At 46.7% G+C, this 26,702-nt stretch overlaps 1 protein-coding gene across 9 annotated transcripts in view; it reads left to right on the forward strand.

The window, feature by feature from the left end:
* fbxw2 (F-box and WD repeat domain containing 2) overlaps positions 1-26,702 on the forward strand; it is a 461,765-nt gene that overhangs the window by 285,877 nt on the left and 149,186 nt on the right. For 8 of the 9 annotated variants that reach the window (XR_013278748.1, XM_077497749.1, XM_077497750.1 and 5 more), the window contains one exon: positions 13,956-14,042. The exons of the other annotated variant lie outside the window; for it this stretch is intronic. Coding sequence is in view for 7 of the 8 variants with exons in the window: in XM_077497749.1 (XP_077353875.1) it covers positions 13,956-14,042 (87 nt within the window). In the remaining variant the exon portion in view is untranslated. The remainder of the gene's footprint in view (positions 1-13,955; positions 14,043-26,702) is intronic. 9 annotated transcript variants of the gene reach the window in all.

Here is a 26,702-nt window from a genome sequence, read left to right on the forward strand (position 1 = left end):
CGGCGCTCCAAATTTGCTAAAGATAAGCCCGATCCGCGCTATCATCCAAAACGTGATAAAGTCGAACGCGCGCTAGCAACCGATTCCTGCCGCGAGTCCCGGAACCGCCAAGTCGACTCCGAGACTGACCACAACGCAGTTGCCAACGGCATATTGAAGGCACTCCTGAAATTGTCAAAAGACTCGTCAAAAGACCCGCCTTTATGACTAACCGACGGCCGGACGCCCACTGAAGTGACCCACCAGCAGAGGTCACCAGAGGGGCCTCCAGTAGCCGACACTCAGACGCCTACTAAACTGCCTTCTGACTCAACAATATTGGTACTGCAGGCTGATCCAAATACAGCAGACCCGCATGTATCGCGATCAACCGATGACGTGAGACCGTTCCAACAGCTTTTAGGTGATCTCACCACCAGGGGGATAGCTCGTAAATTCTATCTGAGCGTCACCCTGGAGCGAGCTCTAACCTACGAAGCCCTTGTAGATCCTGCCGCAGACATCACGGTGATGTCCAACACGGTGTTCGAACAACTCCGCGCCGCATCACAAGCTAACAGTCGACCGCTCCGCCTACGGCGGTGCCCACTCACCGTTAGCGCCTTCTCACCTACTAACACAAAGCTGGAATCTATCGCGATGGTACACTGGTCTATTGGCCCCATGGAATTCATCCATCCAGTCTATGTGGGACCCATTGAGTCAGTCCCCCTTCTTATTGGCCAAGACCTGTTGTTCCGCTTCCAACCCATCATAGACTACCAGAGACTCCAGATTTGGGCCCAGGTGCGGCAGGCCCTGCCGACATTTCCTTCGGGCCCTGACCAGGCTCAGCTCTGCACTGTGACTCGGGCGCAGCCACCCCACGGGGAAGCAGACGCCCCCACAGGGAGCTGGGACACCACTCAGTCCAAGGCAGGACCCCTCGCGTCCCCGACAAAGGACCGGCTGAGAAGCCATGACACCTTTCTTTGTGACCTTGACCCACCACCGCCTGATGCAGGGTACACCCCACGCATCATCGGAGGTGTCCACGTACAAGGTGCACCTGTTCTTGACGCTGTCCTCGCCTTGTGGGCTGACAAGTCAGCCATTTCTGCAGCATTCGCTGACAACTTGCGAGATCTCGACCCGAACATTCTTTTCGTCTCCAAGTCTTGCCGGTTTCCGTTGAACACGGAACCTCCTCTTACAATAACTGCAGTGGGCGTGTGCGCCTTAAACCTTCAGTGGAAGCAGCACTCACTGACCCACTACTTCTTGGTTGTCCCGGACGCGCCTCACACCCTTTTTGTGGGTGCAGATTTGCTTGTTCGTCTTGCCGTCCATGTGGACACCATCAACAACGTGCTTTGGTCCCTCACCAACTCGGAACCTCTAGCTTGTGTTCCCAGTCTTCCAAACATGAAGTCCGGACAGACCATCCCAGATGCTTGCGAAGTCTTAAACGAGGATGAAGTGATCGCTCCGGCGACCACGATCAACATTCCGGTTCGCTTGGTGGCGCGAGCTAACCAGGTCTTGAATGCTAACTCCGCTTTCTTTCAACCTTCATCGGAATTCATGAACCTGTCGTTACTCTTGGAGGCCACGCCCATCGTGGACGCCTCCCTCACCACTCTGATCTTGGTTCACAACCCCCTTTCGTACGACGCTCGCATACCAAAAGCGACCCGTCTGGGCCTGCTCATCCGTTCCGACTTCCACGACTTCACTCTAACGGTGCCTGTGGTTGGACACATTCCATCTGACTTGTTCTTGACTGAAGACACCGGTGGCCGAAGACTCACCAGGCCATCTCAGCTTGTTACGGTCAACCCTGCCGGTCCCACCAACGATGAAGACATTGTCCGAGTGGACCTGGGGACAGACCAACAACTGGTGATTTATGCCTTGAGCGCGTTGCCTCCAACGCCTTCTAGCATTCCCTCTGGAATCCCAGAGAAACCTCAACCAACCACGACTCCAAATGGGGACCTTCAACCGTACCCAGAGTTCGAGGAGCACCTCCAAGAAGTTCTGCACCGCGCCGACGCGCTCCGGTCCGAACAGGACCGCGAACGGTTGCGCACCGTGTTAATGAAATACACACCCTCTTTTGCCAAGGACTCCTTGGATTGCGGGTTGACGGCACTACATGTAGTCCGCATCCCGACTCAGCCCGGCGCTCCTCCAACTTTCGTGCGCCAGTACAAGATTCCGATAGCTTCTTACGAACCAGTACAGAAGACTATCGACGCCATGCTGGAAAAGGGCATCATTCGCCCCTGTAACAGCACCTATTCGGCTCCATTGTGGCCAGTCTTGAAGCCAAACGGTACATGGAGACCAACCATTGACTATCGCAAACTGAACCAACAGGTTCCTCTTTCGCGATGGCCCATGACACAACTTGAACAGGAACTCCCCAAGGTTCGAGATGCCAAATTCTTCACCACCATCGATGTGGCTTCGGGGTTCTGGACGATCCCAGTAGATCCCAGGGATCAATACAAGTTGGCATTCACCTTTGGCAACAAACAGTACACTTTCAACCGGTGTCCATTCGGCTACGCCAGCTCGCCAGCCGAATTTAACATCTTCCTCAACAAGGCGTGCCCTGACGCCGCCGCCAGGGGCAACCTCATTTATGTCGATGACATTATGATGAGGAGCTCCTCTTTGGATGACCATTTGATGGAAATCGACCACGCTCTTGGACAGCTGTCTTCTGCAGGTGCCAAACTGTCCCTCCTGAAAGGTCAGTGGTGTCGCACGAAGGTCAACTACGTGGGGATCTTGGTTGGGCCGAACGGGATTGAACCACAATCCAGCCGTGTTCAAGGCCTTCTTGACATCAAAACCCCCACCGATGTGTCAAAATTGCGCAGCTTCCTTGGCGTGTGCAACTATTCGCGCCAGTTCATGGAACACTTTGCTGACATAGCACGCCCTCTTACTAACCTGCTGAAGAAAGACACGCCCTTCGATTGGGGTGACGAACAAAGCAACGCGATGAATATGCTAAAACAAAAGCTGGGCTCCGCCCCCTGTCTCGCGTACCCCGATAGCAACAAGGAATTTTTCTTGGAAGCAGGATTCTCCGACCATTGTTTGAGTGCGGGTCTATACCAAATGTACGACCAGGATAAACGCGTCGTGGCGTACGCCAGTAAAACGTTGAACGGCCCCGAGTTGAAATACTCCGACTGCGAAAAAGCCCTGCTTTCCACAGTATGGGCAATCAAACATTTCTCAAACTACATTGGATGCCAAAAAGTAACGATTGATACTAACTATCATCCGGTTACTTTTCTTAACAACCAACGCATTCGAGACGGCGTTGTAACGAACGCGCGCATTGCCGGCTGGCTTATGGCGTTACAAAGTTACGATGTTCGAGTCCGGTACACGAAAAACGCAAAGTTACCACTGGGTACCGATCTAGCAATTTGCCAGAACTGTGTGTCAACTTCCCCGACCCCGCCGACAGACGTCGCCGTGGCACCGATGCCGGAATTCACGCGTCACCGCTATTTTGAGGAACATGTCTGCAAAGACATGCCTACAGCTTACGTGGATGGCTGCTCTTACCACCACCAAACCCAGCTGCAGGCTGGGGTGGGCATCGCTTGGGTCAATGACACACCGTGCAAACCACTGCAATTCCAATTGGGCCCCCACTCTTCTCAATATGCGGAAATCGCTGGCATCCTGATTACACTCAAATTGGCAGTTGAAAACGGTGTCGCGGTGCTGGTTATCTGCACTGACTCAAACTATGCCCGCCTCGCCTTCACCTGTCATCTACCGGTGTGGCGTCGAAATGGTTTCCTTACGTCAGCGAAGAAACCCGTTAAACACCGCGACCTCATCTTGACATGCGACCATTTGGTTTCCTCCAATGATATGCATGTCTATTGGAAAAAGGTCCGGGGACACTCAAAAGTCCCAGGACCTGACAAATATTTTAACGACCTAACGGACACGTTAGCCAAACAAGGGGCCCTCAACGGGACTCCTTGGACATTTGATACAGCTTGGCTGCCCACCCAGCCCACCCTGGAGGTCCACGTTCGCACGCGCCGCCGCGCTGCGGCCGCCGCTGAGTCTCGCGACGCCCCCACACGAACCCCTACGGGGCCCGTGGCGTGCGTACCGCCCGTCCGAACCTCCGACTTGGTCGCCCAACAGGCCGGCGACCCCGCGCTTTTCAAAATAATTCAGCACCTTTCTGATCCTGTCGCCAACCCCGTGCCGCCTGACGCGTTGAGTGACGACAGCGACTTCAGAGACTTGCTCTCCGTGCTGCAAAGGCTGCGTCTCGTTAAGGGCCTTCTGGTTTATGACTCCGGGTCTCCACCTGCCCTGTGGTTGGTGGTTCCACGGAGCCAAAGGGGGGTCTTGCTAACATACGCCCACGACGCGCCTTATGCAGGCCACCGCGGATTCAAGGCCACTGTCACCGCACTACAACAGGTGGCATACTGGCCGCGCATGCATAATGATGTAGCAACCTACATCAAAGGATGCCTGGTTTGCTGCCAGTTTCAGCCAGCAAACCCAAGTCACCGAGCACCACTCCAACAGAAAGGAGTCAACTTCCCATGGTCTGATCTGCAAATTGATTGGGTGGGACCACTGGTCAGATCTCTGAGAGGGAACAAATACTTTCTTACAGTAGTCTGCGCGTTCACCAAGTGGGTAGAATGCCTGCCTGCTCCAAACGACACCGCACACACCACTGCATGCCTGCTGATGAACCACGTGTTCTCCCGCTTTGGGTTGCCCTCACGGGTTAACTCAGACAGGGGAACCCACTTCACAGCCGAGGTAATGCAACAACTTTGGCAAATGCTCGGAATCAAGGCCCAGTTGCATATTAGCCATCACCCGCAGTCATCAAGACAGGTGGAGCGGACTAATCGCACCGTGGTAAATTTGCTGAAAAAGTTTGTTGTTTCCAACCATCGGGACTGGGACACCCAACTCCCACTGATCCTCATGGCGATTCGAGCCACCCCTCACGAATCCACAGGGGTGGCCCCCTTTGAAATGATGACCGGACGGCGAATGACGCTCCCCCTGCACCTGATGTACCAACCAGGAGAAACAAACCTAGCCACGGCATACACGGCCTCCCAGTACGTGGAGGACTTGCAAGCCCACCTCCGAGCCACGTTTGCATTTGCTCAACAACGGCTTAAGCAAAGTGCAGAAGGTCAGAAAACCTACTACGATAGGAAAGCCTCACGAACCGAGTTCGAAATAAGTGATCGAGTATGGTACTACTTGTTCGCGCAACCAAATGCTAATACTCCGCGTGCCCAGAGGGGCATCGCCCGGAAATTTCTTCCCCGGTGGTCAGGACCATACGAAATCGTCGACAAACTGTCACCCGTCGCCTATCAAATTAGGATGAATAAAGGACGTCAGGGGGACCAACTGAGGTGGGTCCACCGAAATCAGATCAAAAGTCACTGCGGTTTTGAACGTCTGGGAACGCGATCGAGCGAATCTCGGGACCAGCATACGCGCGAAACTGACAAAGGGGGGTCACCAGCTGACTCCGAGTCAGCGGCCCAACCGACACCCTCGACAGACGCGCCAAACTCCGTCGACCGACCTAGCTGAGTATCAGACGTGCAAAAGGGGGGTCAACACCCCGCTGCACCTACCGAACCCCTAAGTGATACCATACTGAGCGAAGCTAATCCGCTTGTCTTTGTTGGTTGCTAGAGGATGGTGTGATATGATGACGACCCTGATGTTGTGCATGACCGCTGTGGTGAGTTGGCCAGAAACGGTTGAACCCGGACCCGCAGCGAAATTGCCTTGATTGAATAACCAGGATTGCTTACGAATGATTGCGAGAAGTTAGCATACTGTGTTTTTCTACTTATTTGCAGACACTTGGTGCAACACTTAAGGATACGGTCCTAGCTGTAACACCGGTAGCATTATGCAGAACTAGACTAGACAACTATAAAACGATTTGCAACTTGAATTCAAAAGATTATGTACACTCAAGGTGTTATAATACTTATGAATGGTATGCTGCGTGAAATCAGTTTTTGCTAGCTATAAAAAGCTCCCCCGTACTTAAGGCCTTCAAAAGCAGGTCAGAGTACTCTTTTTTTTTTTTTTTTTTTAAAGCGTTAGTGAGTCTCGCTAATCTAACTAAGCCCCTTTGCCTTCCTTCCCTTAGTCTAGCGCGACTGCCGAGGATACTCTGATTTTTTTTTTCCTTTCATTTCTTTTTCTCCCCTCCTCCCCTTTTTTTTCCCTTTTCCTTCAGTTATTCTTGGATAGCGCACGACTTTTTGGGCGTTTAATTACGCTATAGGAAGACGCGATAGCTAAGTACCTAGCAACGATAGTGTCGCGCTAACCGACCTAAGACTTCTTTTTTTTTTTTATGACGAACACCCCCAGGGGGTGGAGATTTGCACCGACACGCAGGTGCCTGAGACAACCTCCCCATCTTTATAAGAGAGCTATGGCCTGAGTATAGTCCCGGGTTTTTGAGTTTTAGAAGGCGAAAGCCTCTTTTTCGTTCTCTCTCTCTTTTCTTTAATTTGCTGTTCGTTTTCCCCTAGTTACTCATTATATGATACTAGCCTTATAGCCTTAGGAAAAGTTTCTTCCTTTTCTTTTGTTTGGAATTTCGCGTCTTGCGTCGTTCCCAGGCCCGCGCCTGTTTTGGGACCCGAGTCCCTCAGTTAGCTGACACAGTACCAAGTTAGACACACTGTTAACTGAATACACATAGAGACACATTGAAAACACACAGACATACCCTGCATACACATAACCAGGCAGAGGTTAGGGAAAAGTGGCACCAGTGGTATGTCTTGAGTGTTGCAGCAGAGCGTGAGTGGGACTCCGGCCGTCTGACCGTGGCCTGGACCCTGGCCACGCATCATCTGGACCCGCCAACCTGGACATCCTGAAGATTCATCCCGCTTGACGAAGGGGGGTCTGTAACAACTATTGCCTAGGTCCATTCCACCCTCTAATTTTTTTTTTTTTGCTTCTCTTAAAGCAAATTCTCTGCAGTGCATGAATGCCCAGACAGGATCCAACCTGGTCAGCTCGGCAGGTGGTCACCCAGCCACCAACAAAACTCTTTTGAAGCCGCTGACCAGGTGACAAAGGAATTTATGCGTCTGCCGAAGGAGTGTATTTCAAGCAGTCTTCTCGGAGCCCTAACAAATGGCTCCAATGGTTTGGAATACACAAATGGCCGATCAAAGGAATGTTCATGACTTCTTATCAATCACAAAAGGATACTCCGGCGCCTCGCCCTTCCTGGAACGTCTAGATGGAGCAACAACACCTCCAAGTGGTGAAACTTGGAACTATCCTTAGTGACAATTCACATAAGTAACCGCATTTTACACATTTATACCATGATAATTCTTGACAGACAACTGAACTACGAATGATTCATGTTATATCTTTGTGTGTATGAACATCCTATTTCATTTGTACTCCATAAAGAATGAAAGGTAATCAATATCTCTCAGTTCAGTCAGATTAGACAAGTAGAAGTTACCTCACAAGTTAGTTTATGATGCATTAATTACGATGTGTGTTAAACGGGTTGTGTGGGAAAACTGATTTGCCAGACTGACCAAATTTAATGCCAAATTATTAATCACTTTAATAATTTTCCTCTTAAAGTCTGCTCGAGCGAACAGAAGGGTGTGCCATCACCTGCTGAAGCCCCACCCAGAGACTTTAAAAAGGACGAGCAGACCTCCGCTCATTCTCTTGCCCGCTTCCTGCTCTCACAAGCCTCAACCAAAAAAAACTCCCTGGCACGACCCGCAAGTGTCCCAGGCTGCTCGAACTCTTTGTTCTAAGAAACTGGCCAACCACGTGGCTTTTTCTTTCCTGGCCGTAACGGTTGCCGAGAGCGGACCCTCGCTCCACGCCACGCCAAAGCAGGTTCAACTGCAACGCTGACTAAAGACTCTTTCGGTTTTTTTTGTTTTTTTTTTCCCACCATCGGTGCTTGCCGCCCGGACTCCGCGGCCCCCGGGGTACATTTGCAACGTACCGCCGGACTCAAGGTTGCGCACCTCAGCCGCTCAGCACCTCACCTGCTATTCGGTGGCGCCCCGCCGCGGTGCGAGCTCACCTCCAACGGCTGGCCTTCCCCGTACGCAGGCGTGTAGCGGACCGAACTCCACCTGGAACCGGGCAGCCGTCCGGCAGAACCAACCTCGCCAACTCGACCAACCAATCAAGGGACGAGCCGCGCAACTACGTCAGGCCCCTGGCGTGGCTCCCTTGCTCACCTGTGGAATAAACCTTTTTTTTTTTTCCTTGCCTTTTTCAACGAACATTGACTATTTTTCCCCCTTGTCAAAAAGGCCGCCACTTCTGTTTGTTTCTACGCAACTCCAATTCTCGTAAGTGCGCTTGATTTCTACCTCGGCGTATCCACTGTGTGCCACTTACGTTTGAAACATCACAAATCAGGCAGGTCAAATTTTCTCTTTTCCCTGTTTCTTTATTCATTCGCATTCCTTCCTTATTTTCATCCGCTTTATTTTATTTCTTTTCTTCTGACGGTAGAATAGTTAGATAGGCAGTATTTTAACTCTGTAGTATAGCAATCGTGAATAAATGCATGTTTTATGAACTATATTCCGCCTAAGTCATCTGTGTTTCCGAGTGGATTATTATTCTTTTGTTAGTACAACGAACCACTGAATATCGAGTGTGGCGACTTTAGATTATCAATGACTGATGAAAGAAGGATTTTTGGTCGTTGTTTGCTCCTGTTAACCCAAAGCAAAATCAACGTGGTGCCCCAGAGGTTATCGAGGTAAATATAATTTACCTCTGTAACGTCCAGATTATTAATTCGTCCAAAAGACGACCCAATTATCGCTACACCGGTTAAACAGAAAGCAGTCATCCTCGTGAGAAGGGCCTACCAGGAGGCTGGCAAGCTTATGAAAGATACATTGGATGAATATCTTTCTGATGATCTCCGACTGAAAGCAGTCGAACTGTTCAAAGAGTACACTCGCTTGAGCAGCATCAGGTTCCACAGAAGCCTCACACCCCCCTGGTGGAGAGGTAAACCTTGGGGAATCACGTTTTCCGATGGGAGTTGTGAATCCTATGGAGCTGTGCTGTACTTGCGATGGGTCACAGCTGATGGTGTGGTCACACGCCTGGTGGAATAGAATGCTAAATTAACTCCCCTTGATCAGAAGGGTGATGCCGTCAAGTCTGAGATCTGTGGAGCGGTCTTTGCTACACGCCTAAAAATGCACATGTTGAAGCATGGGCTGTTGAACGTGGAAAAGTGGTACCACTTCATTGACAGTCAGACTGTACTGGGGGCCATTCAGAGAGAGAGCTACGGGTTCCAGACATTCTTCGCGAACAGAGGGGGAGAAATCCAGAAGGCTGGGCTTGTAACCGACTGGTGGTGGATCCCAGATGAGCGCAACATCGCTGATCTCATCACTAGGGGATGCTCTCCTGGACAGTTGGATGAAAACTCTGTTTGGCAAAAGGGGCTTGAGTTCCTGTCAAGTTTGGTTGAACTGTGGCCCATGAAGTCTGCCTTAGAAGTGGTAGCTGATGTCAGAGAAGCAGTGAGCAAGCTCCAGAGAAAGGCATTCTCAGCAGTTCTCAGCAGGGCCCAGGCCAAAAATGTCTTGAACTCCAGCAAAGCAACCTGTGATGGTTCCTCAGATGTTGGATATGGTAATAATTCCCCGGAACCCCCAGGAGACGGGACAGATCTTGACAAGGCCGAGACCAAGGCTAAAGGCAGTGAGACTCTGCGAGGAGCCCTGCTAGTCGACCCGACAAAGTACAGTTCACTTGCCAAACTCTGTGGGGTGATCAGCTACTTTCGCAGGGCTGTGAAAAAGTGGTTAACTCTCATTCGGGGAGCCTCCATGCCGGTAAAGTGGGAGGCGGCACCAAACATGCAAGAGCTTGAAGTTGCATTTCAAGACCTGTGTGCCTGGCGGCCCAGAATGGTGTTAAATTTCCTGTAACGACAGTAAATAGACTTGTTGTCAGCAGGGATGAGGCTTCAGGTCTGTTGCTGTGCTATGGCAGAGTACAGACTATTTTGCAGGAAAGAATTTGAGTGCCCCTCATTCCCTACAAAGCGTGGGTCAGCACCTTCTTCACACGAGAAGCTCATGAGGTCAATCACGAGGGGGTTGCAGGCACAATTCTTCGGGCCAGAGCTAAAGCGTGGGTGGTACAGGGATCAAGAATTGCTAGAAAAGTCATAAATTCCTGTATGCACTGCTGAAAGACCAAAGCCAGAATGTGTAGGCAGATAATGAGCGAGCTTCCAGTCTAGAGAACTGAACCTGCTGAGCCTTTTGAGTTTACCGCCCTTGACCTGTTTGGGCCTTACATTGTCAAAGATGTTGTGAGACGCAGAACCAGAATGAAGGGCTGGGGTGTAGTGTATAGTTGTATGGCTTCAAGAGCTGTACATGCTGATGTTGTGGAGGACTTATCCACGGAAGGATTCATGAAAGCCGACCTGCGATTTACAGCCCTCAGGGGTCACCCAAGGAAGCTCTGGTCTGATCAGGGGACGAACTTCGTGGGTGCTAGGCCAATGTTACAAGAACCTTATGAATTATTGATGAACATTGACAAGGACTTAATTCAATATAGCAGGCAGCTGCTGCGGGCACAATTTCATCCAGCGGACTCTCCCCAACGATATGGGGCAGCCGAAACATCAGTCCGTGTACTCAAAAAAGCACTGAGCAGTGTTGGTGAGGGAGGCAATCTCACAACTCTGGAATTCCAGACAATCCTCTATTTGGCTGCTAACTTATCTAACAAGAGACCAATTGGTGCCAGACTACAAGTACAGGATGAAGCCGTAGAAGTCATCACACCAAACTCTCTTCTGCTCGGCCGGGCAAGATCCAAGGGCAACACCTGTGGGTTTGAATACCCCTCCTATCCTGTTGTGCGTCTCAGGGCGGTTCAGATTGAGGTCGACAAATTCTGGAAGCGGTGGAGTCAGCTTGCTGGACCTGGCGTCTTCATCCGCCAGAAATTGCATGCTCCTGTGAGGAATGTCGAGGTGGGGGACCTTGTGTGGATTGCTGACCAAAACGCAATCAGTGGTCAATTTAAACTTGACCGGATTGTGGACGTCTGTCCTGACACACATGGTGTCGTCCGTTATGTACGAGTTAAAACATGTCAAAGTTTCCCTGTGTCTGATGGGCAGTTAAAGAGAAACCAAATTAGAGAAACCTGCCCCTCCACCATCCTACATAGGGATGTCAGAAGACTGGTGGTTCTTTTACCGATTGAGGAACAAAGAGACTCCCCACCACGATGTGTGTTGCGGTGATAAGGATCCCCACCACGTGGTGTGTTTCGGTACAATGGATCCTTGCCACGTGGTGTGTTGCGGTAAGAAGGATCATCCCCACCACGTGACATGTTGTCACTGTACTTTGCGTATGACAAAGACTCCCTCCACCATCCCCTTCAAGAGATGGTGGTGTGTTTCGGTACGGGATAAATACTCCCCACCATCAACCATTTGATGGTGTGTTTCGGTGAAGGAAATTCACAACGCTAATGATGACAATTGACTTTGTTTATGGACCCCGAGACTCCTTAAGAGGCTTAAGTGTGTACATCCTATTTATGTTTGAGAGCATGGGTATAGTGGCCTACTTGAATTGTAGAATAGTAGACCAAGTGAGAGGTGTAGAACTTTCCTGCAATGTAAAACATTTTCCGTTTCCAAGTGATGTGCCAATTTAATTTAAAGTATTACGTAGTGCATAAATTTGTGCCCGCATGTATTTAAATGATCTTATTTGTGTACCCAATTCCAGGCGTAGCTAATTATGGATGACTTGCACCTGTGTGTATGGGGTGGGCGGGGCACTCTATATATGGTATCTATGTTGAGCTGGCTTGTTGTTGAATGTCAGGACCGGGACGCCTCGACGGTTTGCGACCTACTACTACTGCTACTGCTACTATTTCCACTACTATTGCTAATACTTCCATTACTACTACTACTGCTGCTACTGCAACTACTAACTAGCTTGAGTATGTGAGGCAGTGTGTGAGTGAGTTGATGTGTGCGTGTGCGAACTAACGAAATAAACAGTTGAGGTGTATCCGCCGTGCCTGTCCTGTCTACCCTTCCAGAGGGAGTTAGTTAAACGAAAAGTGAGTTTAATTAAAAAACTGTAGCTCCTCCAGCTCCATGGATAATGTGCTAGAACCCATTTTTTTTACACTGAAGCCAACTGCAATGACATAATTCACAACCAATTCGAAGCCTTCGGCCAAATTCATACCGTCTACCGAAAATGCATTATATACCACACACACTAACAAGATTGTGTTGCTTTCGTCTATTTATTTATGAAATCTGCACTGGCCCAGCTGGGTCAGAGTTTGTAAGGTGTGTAGTGGCCTGAACCAGTGCCATACTGACTAAGGACAATTGGGCCACCGTTAATATCGGCCCTGCTTTTTTGGTAAAGTGGTGAAATAGAAGCCTCTTATTAATAAACGGCCCAAAAGCACCAGATTACAATTCCCCAAAAGGCACCTAAAGGACCGTCACCCCAAGAGAAACAAAACCCTTTGGTCTGATAAAACCAAGATTTAACATCTTGGCTTGAAAGCAGAGAAACATGTCTGGAGGAAACCAGGTCATTATGTGGCCATAATACTGTCCCAATACTGAAGCACAGCTGAAGACAGAATATACTCTATGATTGCTTCACATATCTTTACCTACACTGATGGGTTTTTTTAGTGTTAAAAATGAAAGCTGTCAAAGCAGTCCTTTCCTCCTATGATTTTGTCATAATGTGGCCCTTCAAATTTTGGACGCCTCTGGCTCAGCAGTTATTTTGTATGCATTTGTCTACAATTTTTTTTATTTCTATTCATTTTTCACTTTTTTTATGAATAGTACTATGAACTTCTCACAGGGTTATAGTATATTATAAATTTTCCCACTTTCACTACTGATTATTTAAAATCTCATGAAAATAAATGTACATGAGTATAAATGAGTCTACACTGAACTCCCACTGAATGTCTAATCTGCTGTGTAGACAGACAAATCAGAGCAATTTGGCAACCCAGTTCAGAATAGCAGCAGGCACACTATTCATTTACAACGTGCCTGTTGTGAACACACACTTGTTTGGTATAGAAAATGCATAATTAGCTGTTATTTGCATTTGAGTTGACCCACAATTTAGTAGTTAGATACGTCAATGTTGGCGTCAGGCTCACGCAGAGACGTGACGGTGGAGCCACGCTCATGTGTTTGCCTTCATACTTGTGTGTCATACACATCACAATACACATCCGGTTCTGCTGCAGTTTCACTCCAAGTTAGGGTGTCGCTATGGCTGCTACTGGCTAGGACGCCACAGAGTGGAGATTCCTCTGCATTTATGACCAATTCAGGAAGTCGTTTTTCGTTTCAGGAACAAGAAACAAAGCCGGGGGGAGTTGGCTTATCACCGTGGCAATTATTTAATGCCAATTTGCAACAGTGTCGGCCGTAAACTCACCAAAACACAACAGCCCCGTGCTTAGAGAACACTGTTTGTTTGTTTGTCCCTCCCCTCCTCACACACACACACACGCCAATCACGAGCAATGCTACGTCCTGCCATCTACGGTGTGCAAGAATTGGCGACGTGTGCGCTGCACCCAGCCACAAGCTACGCGGCACTTCAAATTGATGATGCGCGTAGATAATGTGATTTACGCCGGTCATTAACACAAGAACAAACAAAGAAGTATAAACCAGGCTTTAATTGTTGAAGGACTGAGAAAAAGGGTATTACTAAAAGGCTGGTACCAGAGGGTCCACCAGGGTTGATATAATAAAAGATCTGCTAGATCAAAATTGTTTTAGAAATTAATGAAAGAACCTTAAAATTATTTTAATTCTCATACAGGTGATACTACAGAAAAGTGAAGTGGAGTCTGTGGTGCACAGTCCTGGTGATTACATCCTCCTAAGTGCTGATAAGTATGAAATTAAGGTAATGCTGATGTCTTCACTCTATCCAGAACTGTTGAGACATAAAAATTCAATGGCTGTGAGCCCGGTATGCACTAATTAATCATATTAGACAACTTTTCATCATATCGTGTAAAACGGTACCTCCATCCATCCATCCATCCATCCATCCATCCATCCATCCATCCATCCATCCATCCATCCATCTTCTACCGCTTATCCGAGGTCGGGTCGCGGGGGCAGCAGCTTTAGGAGGGAAACCCAGACCTCCCTCTCCCCAGCCACTTCAACCAGCTCCGCCGGCGGTATCCCAAGGTATTGCCAGGCCAGCCGAGAGACATAGTCTCTCCAGCGTGTCCTGGGTCGTCCCCGTGGCCTCCCGCCGGTGGGACATGCCCAGAACACCTCCCCAGGGAGGCGTCCAGGAGGCATCCGAACCAGATGCCCGAGCCACCTCAGCTAGCTCCTCTCAACGCACCCTCGAGGATCCTGCTGAGGGTGTAGATCTGGTCCACTGTTCCACGGCCAGGACGAAAACCACACTGCTCCTCCTGAATCCGTAATTCGACTTCCCGATGGACCCTCCTCTCCTCTCGGACCCCCTTCTTAAAAAGGGGGACCATCACCCCGGTCTGCCAATCCAGAGGCACTGTCCCCGATGTCCACGCGATGTTGTGGAGGAGTGTCAACCACGACAGCCCCACAACATCCAGAGTCTTTAGGAACTCCGGGTGGATCTCATCCACCCCCGGGTCCCTGCCACCAAGGAGCTTTCCAACCATCTCAGTGACTTCGACCCCAGAGATAGGAGAGCCCACCTCAGAGTCCCCAGACTCTGCTTCCTCAAAGGAAGACGTGTCGGTGGAATTGAGGAGGTCTTCGAAGTATTCCCCCCACCGATTCACGACATCCCGAGTCGAGGTCTGCAGCACCCCATTGCCACTATACACAGTGTTAATGGTGCACTGCTTTCCTCTTCTGAGACGCCGGATGGTGGACCAGAATTTCCTCAAAGCCATCCGGAAGTCGTTTTCCATGGCCTCACTGAAATCCTCCCATGTCCGAGATTTTGCCTCAGCAACCGCCGAAGCTGCGTTCCGCTTGGCCAGCCGGTACCTGTCAGCTGCCTACGGAGTCCCACAGGCCAAAAAGGCCCGATAGGACTCCTTCTTCAGCTTGACGGCATCCCTTACCGCTGGTGTCCGCCAGCGGGTTCGAGGATTGCCGCCGCGACAGGCACCGACCACCTTATGTCCACAGCTCCGATCGGCCGCCTCAACAATGCGAAACATGGCCCATTAGGACGCAATGTCCCCCGCCTCCCCCGGGCCAAGGGAGAAGTTCTGCCGGAGGTGGGCATTGAAACTTTTTCTGACAGGCGATTCCGCCAGACGTTCCCAGCAAACCCTAACAATACGTTTGGGTCTACCAGGTCGGACCGGCATCTTCCCCCACCAACGGAGCCAACACACCACCAGGGGTTGATAAGTTGACAGCTTCGCCCCTCTCTTCACCCGAGTGTCCAAAACATGCGGCTTCAAATCCGACGACATGACTAGAAAGTCGATCATCGAACTGTGGCCGAGGGTGTCCTGGTGCCAAGTGCACATATGGACACCCTTATGTTTGCATATGGTGTTCGTTATGGACAGTCCGTGACGAGCACAGAAGTCCAATAACAGAACACCGCTTGGGTTCCGATTGGCGGGACTGTTCCTCTCAATCACGCCCCTCCAGGTCTCACTGTCATCGCCCACGTGAGAGTTGAAGTCCCCCAGCAAGACGAGGGAGTCCCCAGGGGGAGCGCTCTCCAGCACACCCTCCAAGGCAAGGCAAGTTTACTTGTATAGCACATTTCATACACAAGGCAACTCAATGTGCTTTACACAAGGAAAGACAACACATAAGCATCAAGAAACAGTAGTTAACATTCAGAGGAAGAAAAATAAATGAAAATAGGTTACAAAGTTTACTAAAAAGAACATACAATAACAATCTTAAAACATTATTCAACAAACTTTAAAACATTTAACATAAGGAAGTTTAAAATAATAAAAAACACTTAATTAAAGCTGTTTAAAAGTCCCTCATCAAAGGTGTAAGAAAAAAGCAAAGTTTTTAACCTGGATTTAAAAGCATTTACACTCGGGGCTGACTTCACTTCTGTTGGTAGCCTATTCCATCTGTGTGCAGCATAATAGCTAATGCAGCTTCACTATGTTTGCTTCGAACTCTGGGTTCCACTAGTTGGCCCAAGTCTGTAGATCACAGAGCCCTGCTGGGTTTGTACTCAATCAGCATTTCTTGGATATATTCAGGACCCAAACCATTTAGTGATTTATAGACGAGTAGCAAAACTTTAAAATCGATTCTCCAGCTGACTGCGAGCCTGTGTAAATCTTTAAGTACTGGAGTAATATGTTCTGATCTCTTTGTTTTGGTCAGAACTCGAGCTGCAGCGTTCTGAATGAGCTGCAATTGTCTCATGTTCTTTTGAGAGAGTCCAGTCAGAAGACCGTTACAGTAATCTAGTCTGCTGGAGATAAAAGCATGGATAAGCTTCTCTTGGTCTGCTTGAAGCATGCAGTCCTTCAGTCTGGATATGTTTTTCAGCTGGTAAAAGGCTGTTTTAGTGATGAATTTAATATGATTGCTGAAGGTCAGGTCTCAGTCTATTAGTACCCCAAGATTTCGAACTTGGTCTTTAATTTCTAAAGACAGTGACTCAAGCTGTTTTTTGAACAGCAATCCTCTTTTCTTTATTGCCGAAAACAATGAGCTCCGTTTTGTTTTCGTTCAGCTGAAGGAAATTTTGGTTCATCCAGTTGTTAATTTGCTCTAGAGAATGACACAATACGTTAATAGAACTGCTGTCATTTGGGGACATTGATAAATACAGTTGTGTGTCATCTGCATAACTATGATAGTCAACATCGGCGTTCTGAAGCATTTGACCCAAAGGTAACATATACAGACTGAACAACAGGGGTCCAAGGACTGACCCTTGAGGAACCCCACATGTCATGGCCTTTCGATCAGTCAAAATTTCCAATAGTCACAAAGTAACTCCTTTCCTCCAAATAGGACCTGAACCATTTAAGGACTTTCCATTTAATCCCACCCAAGTTTGCAGCCTGTCTAACAGTATATTATTATCAATCGTGTCAAATGCTGCACTGAGGTCCAACAAGACGAGCACAGATACCTTCCCTGCATCAGTGCTCAATCTTATATCATTCAGTACTCTAATCAGAGCTGTTTCTGTACTGTGATGAGGTCGGAAACCTGACTGGAATTTATCAAAAAGTCGGTTTAAGCTCAAGAAATTGCTGAGTTGTTAAAAACCACTTTTTCAACTATTTTAGTTAAGAAGGGAAGGTTTGCGATTGGTCTATAATTTGCTAGCAGGGAGACATCCAGTGTTCTCTTTTTTTTAGAATGGGCTTGACGGCGGCTACTTGCAGAGATTTAGGAAGCTCACCTGATTGAAGTGAGCAATTAATTTGTTGTAAAACGATCTGAACAGATTTCACAATGGTTTTGAAAAAGCCAGATGGTATTGAGTCAAGACAGCTGGTGGAAGGTTTCAATTGCTCCAAGGACTCCAAAAAGGGTGGGTACTCTGAACTGCTGTTTGGTGCATATGCACAAACAACAGTCAGGACCCGTCTCCCCCACCCGAAGGCGGAGGGAGGCTACCCTCTCGGGGGTAAACCCCAACGTACAGGCGCCGAGCCGGGGGGCAATAAGTATGCCCACACCTGCTCTGCGCCTCTCACCACGGGCAACTCCAGAGTGGAAGAGAGTCCAACCCCTCTCGAGAGGACTGGTACCAGAGCCCAAGCTGTGTGTGGAGGCGAGTCCGACTATATCTAGTCGGAACTTCTCTGCCTCACACACCAGCTCGGGCTCCTTCCCTGCCAGAGAGGTGACATTCCATGTCCCAAGAGCCAGCTTCTGTATCTGGGGGTCGGTCCGCCAAGGTCTCCGCCCTTGGCTGCCACCCAGCCTACTCTGCACCCAACCCCTTTGGCCCCTCCCACCGTGAACCTGTGAACCTGTGGGAAGGGGGACCCACGTTGCCTCTTCGGGCTGTGTCCGGCCGGGCCCCATGGGCGCAGGCCCGGCCACCAGGCACACGCCAACAAGCGCCGCCTCCAGGCCTGGCTCCAGAGGGGGGCCCCAGTGACCCGTGTCCGGGCAAGGGAAACGTGCCTCCAAAAATTTCATTCATCATCAGGGGTTTTTGAGCCGTGCTTAGTCTGGCCCCTCACCTAGGACCTGTTTGCCACGGGTGACCCTGCCAGGGGCATACAGCCCCAGACAACATAGCTTGGATAGCTAGGATCATTGGGACACGCAAACCCCTCCACCACGGTAAGGTGCTGGCTCACAGAGGGGTAAAACGGGACCTGCAAATTTTAATTTGGAAAATTAACCCTTCAATATATATAATACCAAAAAAATATATATATAGTGAACTGGGAGGGAGTTCCCAAACACATATAGCCATTGCTCATTTTGTAAAGGCTCCAGCACTTTCTGTACTGGTTTTAAAAAAAGAAACAGATAAGAACGTGTCTCCTATGTGATGCTGCTCTAGTCGTACTGTTATGTTATTCTGCTATTGTTCTGTGTGTTTTTAGTATTTAAATTTTGTAATGTTCTCACCTTTCTCTCTGTCTGCCCCTCAAAAACCTTGTTAGATATGTCAGATTACATATCACAATATAAACAATCACAAAGTGAGTAACTTAACTTCACTGTTGCACAGAAAAAAAGGTTCCAGCATAAAGTTACACAGAGCCACCATTCTGCTTGACCATGCAGATGAACAGGACAAAAAAAGGGAATAAGTAACATTAATTTTACTCAGTTAAATAGCACATTCTAGAAAAATGTGCAAAATTTGAAAATACCGTGATAGTTTTATGGTAATCAGGGCTCAACACTAACTTTTGCCCTGGGAGCACTGGTGCTTCCAACTTTTTCAGTTGGTCGCACCATACAGGTTTTGATCGCATCCATTTTGAGGGAGATGCAGCATGACCGTATTTGCTGAAGTAAAGTTGTCTCAATTTGCATAGCGTAGTTGTAGATCACGTAAAGATTGACAGCGACTCAACATGTAGCTGCAAAGTATTTTACTGTAACAAGATTTGTCTGCAATAAAACGGGTCAATTATTTTATATTAGCCTACTTTAAAAGAAAGTGACAAACTAGAATGGAGGATGCAAGCCTAGTAGATGATTAGCTATTGTAAACAGATGTGACTATAGTGTTCCCTCTCTATAACGCGGTTCACTTTTCGCGGCCTCGCTGTTTTGCAGATTCTTTTAGTGCAATTTTGCGGGGTTTTTTTTTTACAGTAATGTACCTATTTTTTTTTTAATTTATGAAGGTTTGAACATTGAGAATGTTTAAACAAGAGAGAAATGTGGGAAAATGTAAATGTCTCGAATAGAAAAGAGTATAAACTGTGGGGTAAGGGATTTTAGAGCTTTAAAACATAAACATAAAGCCAATTACTTCATTTCATTTATTGCGGGTACTTTTTGGAACCTAATCCGGGCGGATAACGAGGGAACACTGGGTGTGTGTGTGACCAGGGGTGTCAAACTCATATTAGCTCAAGCGCCACTTGGAGGAAAATACATTACCAAGTGGGCCGGATTGGTAAAATCATGGCATATAACTTAAAAACAATTGGCATCAATTATACGTAGATTTTCGCTATTTCTGGGCCAGCCCTACATTACGGGGCTCAACTGTAATTGTATTGTTCCAAAAAAATAACACAAATACAAATGGAACTCAGCAACACTTTGCCTGTATGAGTTCTGGACATGTTGTAGCTTCCCGTTTTTTATATATATTGTTCCCAGAATGCATTGTGTTCCGCGGTTAATGAAGTTATAAGTACGTTAATCCTTGTCATATGTGTTTGTTACCAGTAATTGATTTTTTGCCGTATTTAACACGTTTATGTCGGTCTATGATTTTATTTTATTTTTTTAAATGTAGCACCCATTTAACGGCGGGTGCTTGGGTTTGTTTACTGTAAGGTGGGTATCACACAGGTGCACCTAGATTAATTAGATAATACCGACAATTCTAATAAAGAGAATACACAGTCTAATAATTATAATGAGACCCATAGAGTATTCAACGTTCAGACAAACAATGGCCGTATTTAATAAAAGAAAAAGCATGTGAATAAACAAAATGGTAAACACCTATATACAGAGGTCAAATTAAATATTTCTCTAAACAAATAAAATAACTAGGTGTACACTTTTGACTAATGTTAACCTCTGAAATTAGGATACCTTCTTAAATAGTTTTCAATTTTGACAGCGTATATGCCATGCACACTTCAAATCAATATACCTTCCGTTAGTTCTCTTCTAAATCACATCCTCGAAAATGCACTTTAGAACAAAGCAAACTCAGTTTGCTTTGTTCTAAAGTTATAAATGCCAAGAAAATTCCTATTCAAATTCGCAATGTCTTGTGATTTTTATTTTTTATTTTTTTCCTTTACGGATTGGGCCTACACACGCGTAAACACGCGCACACACACACACACACACAGCACTTACTGCTTCGGAGCTCACAAAGCGAAGAAAAGTAAAGAAAATCCGTTGCAGGCCTGTTCGGGCTTGAGTGCATTGCAACAACCGTAGACAATGTGGGAGCGTTGCAGTAATGGTTGGAGTTGAGAACCTTGCAATACCTTGAATTTGAGAGCGTTGGTCCCCGCAGTCCGCGTCCGTCCGGGCGAGGAAATGGCCGTGCCGTCGTAGCCTAGCCTAGCTCCGAGTGAGCAAGCAGAAACGTCTGCCTTGCCAAGCTCCGTCCACGTCGTCCTCGTCACATCCACCCAACCTCCAGCCAAGACTCGGGTGTCAACCTCACCAAGCCTTCGTCCAACCGGGCGATGAAATGGCCATGCCGACGTAGCCTAGCCTAGCTACGAGTGAACAAGCAGCAACGTCTGCCTTGCTGAGCTCCATCCACGTTGTCCTCGTCACATCCACCATACCTCCAGCCAAGACTCGAGTGTCAACCTTACCAAGCCTTCGTCCAAAATAGTTCACAAGCGGTCTCGTCCACTTTTCAGTCTCGGTCGACTTTTTCCTCTCTCGTTCTCTTTCATTTTTTTGTCCTCACGCCGCGTGCGTTCTCCTTCCTTTCCCTTTTGCTCTTCCTCTCTCTGTCATCTCGCAAGAGTCCACACGTATTCCTCGACCGCAAACAGTCCGAGTGCTTCACGCCCATTTCAGTTCCCGTTTCGGTTTGTGTTTTCCTTGAACTCAAAAGTTTCTCAGCAACACTCTGTCACCTTTGTCGAGAACTTGGTCCTGAACATACTTGTCATGTGCTTTCTTGTTTCTTTGATGGCTTTTGTCTGACACGTCAATGGCCAGAGTCAATGGCACTTTGGAGATCTTTTTTTAAGCTTGGCAACATACTGATGAAAAGACTTGGACTTTTGACTGTCATCGAACACACCAAAGCAAATGTCCACAGGCAGACGCGCTTCTCTGCCAAACATCAACATGTAGGGCGAGTAGCCAGTTGCTTCATTCTGTGAACAATTGTAGGCGTGTACCAACTGACTTATTTTCTGACTCCACTTTTGTTTTTGCTTTGAGTCGAGGGTAGGGTTGCCAACTGTCCCGTATTAGCCGGGACTTCCCGTATTTTGGGCTAAATTGTTATGTCGCATACGGGACCTCTGAAGTCCCGTAAAATAATTCTCAATTCTTACACGAAATGCAGAAAACGGTATCTTTGCCATTTTTGGACCACGGCGGCTCCCGTAGGTTGACAAGGACAAGGAAGTTGGTCGTAGCCAATAAAATGAGTCACGTGGTGTAAGTTAGCCAATGACGATCGGGATCGGGATGGGGGTGGGGGCGGTCAGACGCGGGTCCTTTGACATACGAATCTACTTCCGCGGTAGCCAGAACAGAACGTGCTCGCCTGCCTGCTGAATTACCGCGGACGTAATTTTTACGTAGCAAGATGGGTCTGCCGTTGTCTTTTTGTGGATTAAAAACAAATGTGATGCAAAGCGACGTATTGCAATGGGAGCCGCCAACACATCTCGTCCAGGCTGACACATTGCTGGAATTCCTGTGAGTCCTTACGTTATAACGTTCACACGATCACATGTTCAAGTGAGTGGGAAAACTTTTATTTTAATCAATAAAGCCACACACACAAAACATGCATGCGCAATTTGTAGAACATCACACGCGGTGATGCTGTTATGTTTTGGGTGTGATTATGTGGACTCAAATGCAAGGAAGCAGGGTGAGGAGGCAGAGAGGTCCAAACGGGATTTTAATTCACAAAAACCTTGCGTTTCCACACCTACAGTACAGTGTGTTAAGTACCGTTGTACCAATAAGTATTAAATGTGTTGGAGAAACTCTAAATGCAGATTTCATTAGTAAGAATGTGAATATAAATTTTCTTTCGTAATATATTTTTCCAGCTGCTACTCCAGCTGATTGATTTGCATCATCATGTTGTCAGAACCATCAAATATTAAATGAAAGCAAAGCACAAAAGAAAAAACGATCGCAGTGAAATATAAACCTACCTTCTGCAAGTCACCATTCACGATACTGAATATACTCTGAATGGTTGATGCAAGCAATGAAGTTGCAAAGCTCTCATTATCCCATGCATATATATATATATATATATATATATATATATATATATATATATATATATATATATATATATATGCGCGCACCTGTCCCTTATTTTGGGATGAGAAAGTTGGCAACCCTAGTCAAGGGTGCCAAGAAAGGACAATAGCGTCCGGTTGAATCTCTCTGGTTGGGGATCCCCCTGAGGATGGTAAGGAGTCGTTCTGGATTTGCGGATGCCTCGCATCTTCAGGAGGTCTTGAATCAATTTGCTTTCAAAGTCACGCCCCTGATCGGAATGTATGCAAGGCCATAGTGAACAAAGTATCGTTCGCACAGGATCTTTGCCACAGTGATCGCTTTTTGGTCTTTTGTCAGGAATGCTTGGGCATATATATAAGTGGTCTGTCACGACAAGGATATTGGCGTACCCCTGTGAGTCTGGTTCGAGTGACAGGAAGTCAATACACACAAGGTCTAAAGGGCCTTGGCTGGTGATCTAATTAAACGGATATGCTCGTTGGGGCAAAGCTTTGCGGGTGATGCATATCCCACAGCTCTTGATATATTGCTCCACCTCATATCCCATCTTCGGCCAGTAGAATCTCTCTCGGCTAAGTTCAAGAGTCTTGTCCACTCCCAAGTGTCCAGCCTCGTCGTGGAGAGACTTCAAGATCATGGCAACATATTGGGCAGAATGAGTTGATCCACATCAGATCCATGTCTTTCCACTCTTCTGTAGAGTAAATTATCTTTGATCACGAGTTTGCTTGCTTCTTGAGCAGTGCAAAACTTCGATATTCAGTGGGTGAGAAGTGTGGGCCGCCACTAAGAGACTGCTTGACTGGGGCGACAATTGGGTCCATGTCTTGAGCTTGAACAAGTTCTTTATGGCTGACTTGTGCTAGGTAACCCACGTCCAGCCAGACTGGGTGTGCAAAACATTCAGGACCGCCATCGGGCGACACTCCAAATGATTCGACAACAGTGGTGAGTTCTTTGGGACCCTCTCTGCACTTGATCTGTTTGCACAGAGCTTGGATGCTTTCTGGCGGCACACTGTGCCAATCTTCCTCGGTCGTGGAAAGAGGGTTTCGTGACGGTGAGTCTGCATCAATATTACTGATGCCTGGGCGGTAATGCAGGGTGAATTTATATGTTGAGAGGGCCGATAGCCAGCGATAACCAGTGGCGTTGAGTCAGGCAGAGCCTTGCTGACCAACTCGCGAATGTGACCCATTTTGTGTTGACCAGCGACATGTGGTCAAGCAGGACGTGTGAGCCTTACATGAGTGTGACAGTTCACTTCATTCAAGACTGGGAGCTGAAAACAGCGTGTCTCCAAACAAGTTATTTCCCCCAAGATTACACCGGTGAGCATATAGCTGAGGCCCTCCAGGGCGCATTTGCAAACTGGAAACTTTGTGAAACGTATCTGGTTGCGAAAAAAACTGACAACGGGAGCAACATTGTTAAAGCGACTGAGCTGAATGAGTGGACGAGGATGCAATGTTTCGGCCACAGACTACACTTGGCTATTGGTGAGTAGTGTTGTAAGAAGTATTCGGATGTTTTACCTTAAACAAAAACATATTAAAATGCTAGTTTTTCCTTTGTGTGTCCGTCTGCAACTTTGTTTTTTGTGTGTGTTAGCCAGGACTCTACTGTTTTTTGTTTTAATTTGATTGTTAAATTAATAAGGCACAAAATGTGAAGTGCTAAAAGTAGTGGATATGCCATAGCTATATTTATTAATCGTTGGATTAGTGATGCACGGATGTGTTTACAATTTTAATGTTACAGCTGGCAAAGGTGAGCTAATTATGACTAAAATACCGGTTAGCCTGTTGATATAATCAATGTAGCATATTTAGCTGCACAAATAACTTGAAACTGTTATGTAATACATAAGCTTAAACATTGTGGAATTTTTAGTGGAGTAAAAATATGAAGTAGATTAAAAAAATAGCATAAATAATAATACCAAGAACAAGAAAATAATTATACATTATGATGTAGAGTACAGTATTTCTAAAGCTCAATTTTGGAAGCACTTAGTTGTACGAGTGTTAAAGTGAAACCAGAATCAGATTTCTAACATAAGCCCCTTTGTTTATTATTTTTTTAAATTATTCTGACAGGACATGGCATGAGCGACAAGCGCATCACCCGGGCCATTTCTCTGTGCAAGAGAATTGTTAGCTGTTTTTCATACAGGTGGGAGAAAAGGAGAGATCTTGCTGAAGTCCAGATTCAGCTGGGTCTGCCAAGTCATCAACTGATCACAGAGTCTGCTAAACGCTGGGCTAAACGCATACACATGAAAGTTTAGTGGAGAATCTGCCACTGCAATGGAACATTTTCATGACATTTCATGGAGTCAACATTTCACAAATGGCAAACATAACATTTCATAATTCATTGTTCTGTTGCAAAATAAGAAAGTCAAGTTTCTAAGAAGGCTTTTACTGTTCTGATTTGTGTGTGTGTGCGCATGCGCGTGTCAGTCAGAGCATGTGTGGCTGTTTGTGGGGGATGTTCTTGTCCTCCCCACCCCCCACAGTGGCATGTTCAGGCCACAGGAGCTCAATTCCTTTGGAACTGAGGTTGCAAAAAGTTACAACCGGCCGATAATCGTTACAAAGAGAATACACGGTCTAATTATGATGAGACCCAGAGAGTATTCAATGTTCAGGCAAACAATGGCAATATTTAATAAAAGAAAAAGCATGTAAATAATTGAGTAAACAAAATGGTAAACACCTATATACAGAGGGCAAATTAAATAGTTTCCCTAAAAAGTAAAATAACTAGGTGTACACTTTTGACTAATGTTAACCTCTGAAATTAGGATACCTTCTTTTTTTTTTTTTAATTAAAAAAAAGGTGATTGACTAAAAACAAGGTACAGCCAATCACACCATTGTATCATCATCATTTTGTTTTTTGTTTTCATAAATTTTACCCCAATAGAACTCAAAAATGACTGAATGAAATGAAAATGATTTCTGAAAAACAACCAGTCCAGAACAACACACAGGGGCCCATCTAATAAGAAAACAAAACATGAGAATATCAACATGACAGCACTGCTAATTTTAAGTACAAGTCAGTTGTTGCTTACATCAAGACCAACCATCAAAGAGCATAAAAGTTTGTTTGCCAGACCTTAACAGTATAAAAAAACAAAAAAAACAACAACCACCTGTGGGGTCGGTCAGATGCACACAAGAATTGGACTCCACCGGACGTAGGTGTCCCACTTCATCATACTAAGTCATCAGGTGAAAGCTTTCTAAAATATAAAAGCAAGGGTGTCCAGTGTGTATAAAATCTATCGCCACACCTTCTGAGGCTGTATTTAATTTTTTCCCAATTTGAGGAGAAACAAGATGTCTTGAAGCCATGGCGGTTGTGAGGACTTCCATAAGAGACGTATCCTCCTACGAGTGATCAATGATTTAAAAGCCAATACATTGTCTTGAACGGGAGAGGTAGACAAACTGTCTGGAGACCTACCAAAAATAGCTATATGCGGTGATGGCTTGATATGTATTCCTAAAAGGTTTGAGACACATTCAAAAAATGACTTCCAATAATTAACTAATTTAGGGCAGGATCAGAACATGTGAGTCAAATGGCAAGGACTTTGGAAACACCTACTACAGTACTCATCACACGTATCTGGAAATATGGTATGAAGCCTGTTTGCTATAATGGAGTCTATGGAGTACTTTAAATTGAACTAGACTAAGTGCAATTTCTGGAGAAATTGAGTGGGAATGCTGAAAGCTGAATGCTAATAGCTGAATGCTAAGCTGAATGCTACTAGATGAATGCTAATGAAGGAAATAGGAAGATAAACTCTGAAAATTACAAAGTAATTAACTATTAATTACTACTACTACTACTACTACTACTACTACTACTACTACTACTACTACTACTAGTAGTAGTAGTAGAAAAAGTAGTAGTATTATTAGTAATTATTAATTAGTAACTTGTAGTTACT

The sequence above is a fragment of the Festucalex cinctus genome, chromosome 15 (assembly GCF_051991245.1).
Source record: "Festucalex cinctus isolate MCC-2025b chromosome 15, RoL_Fcin_1.0, whole genome shotgun sequence".
NCBI classification, from domain to species: Eukaryota; Metazoa; Chordata; class Actinopteri; order Syngnathiformes; family Syngnathidae; genus Festucalex; species Festucalex cinctus.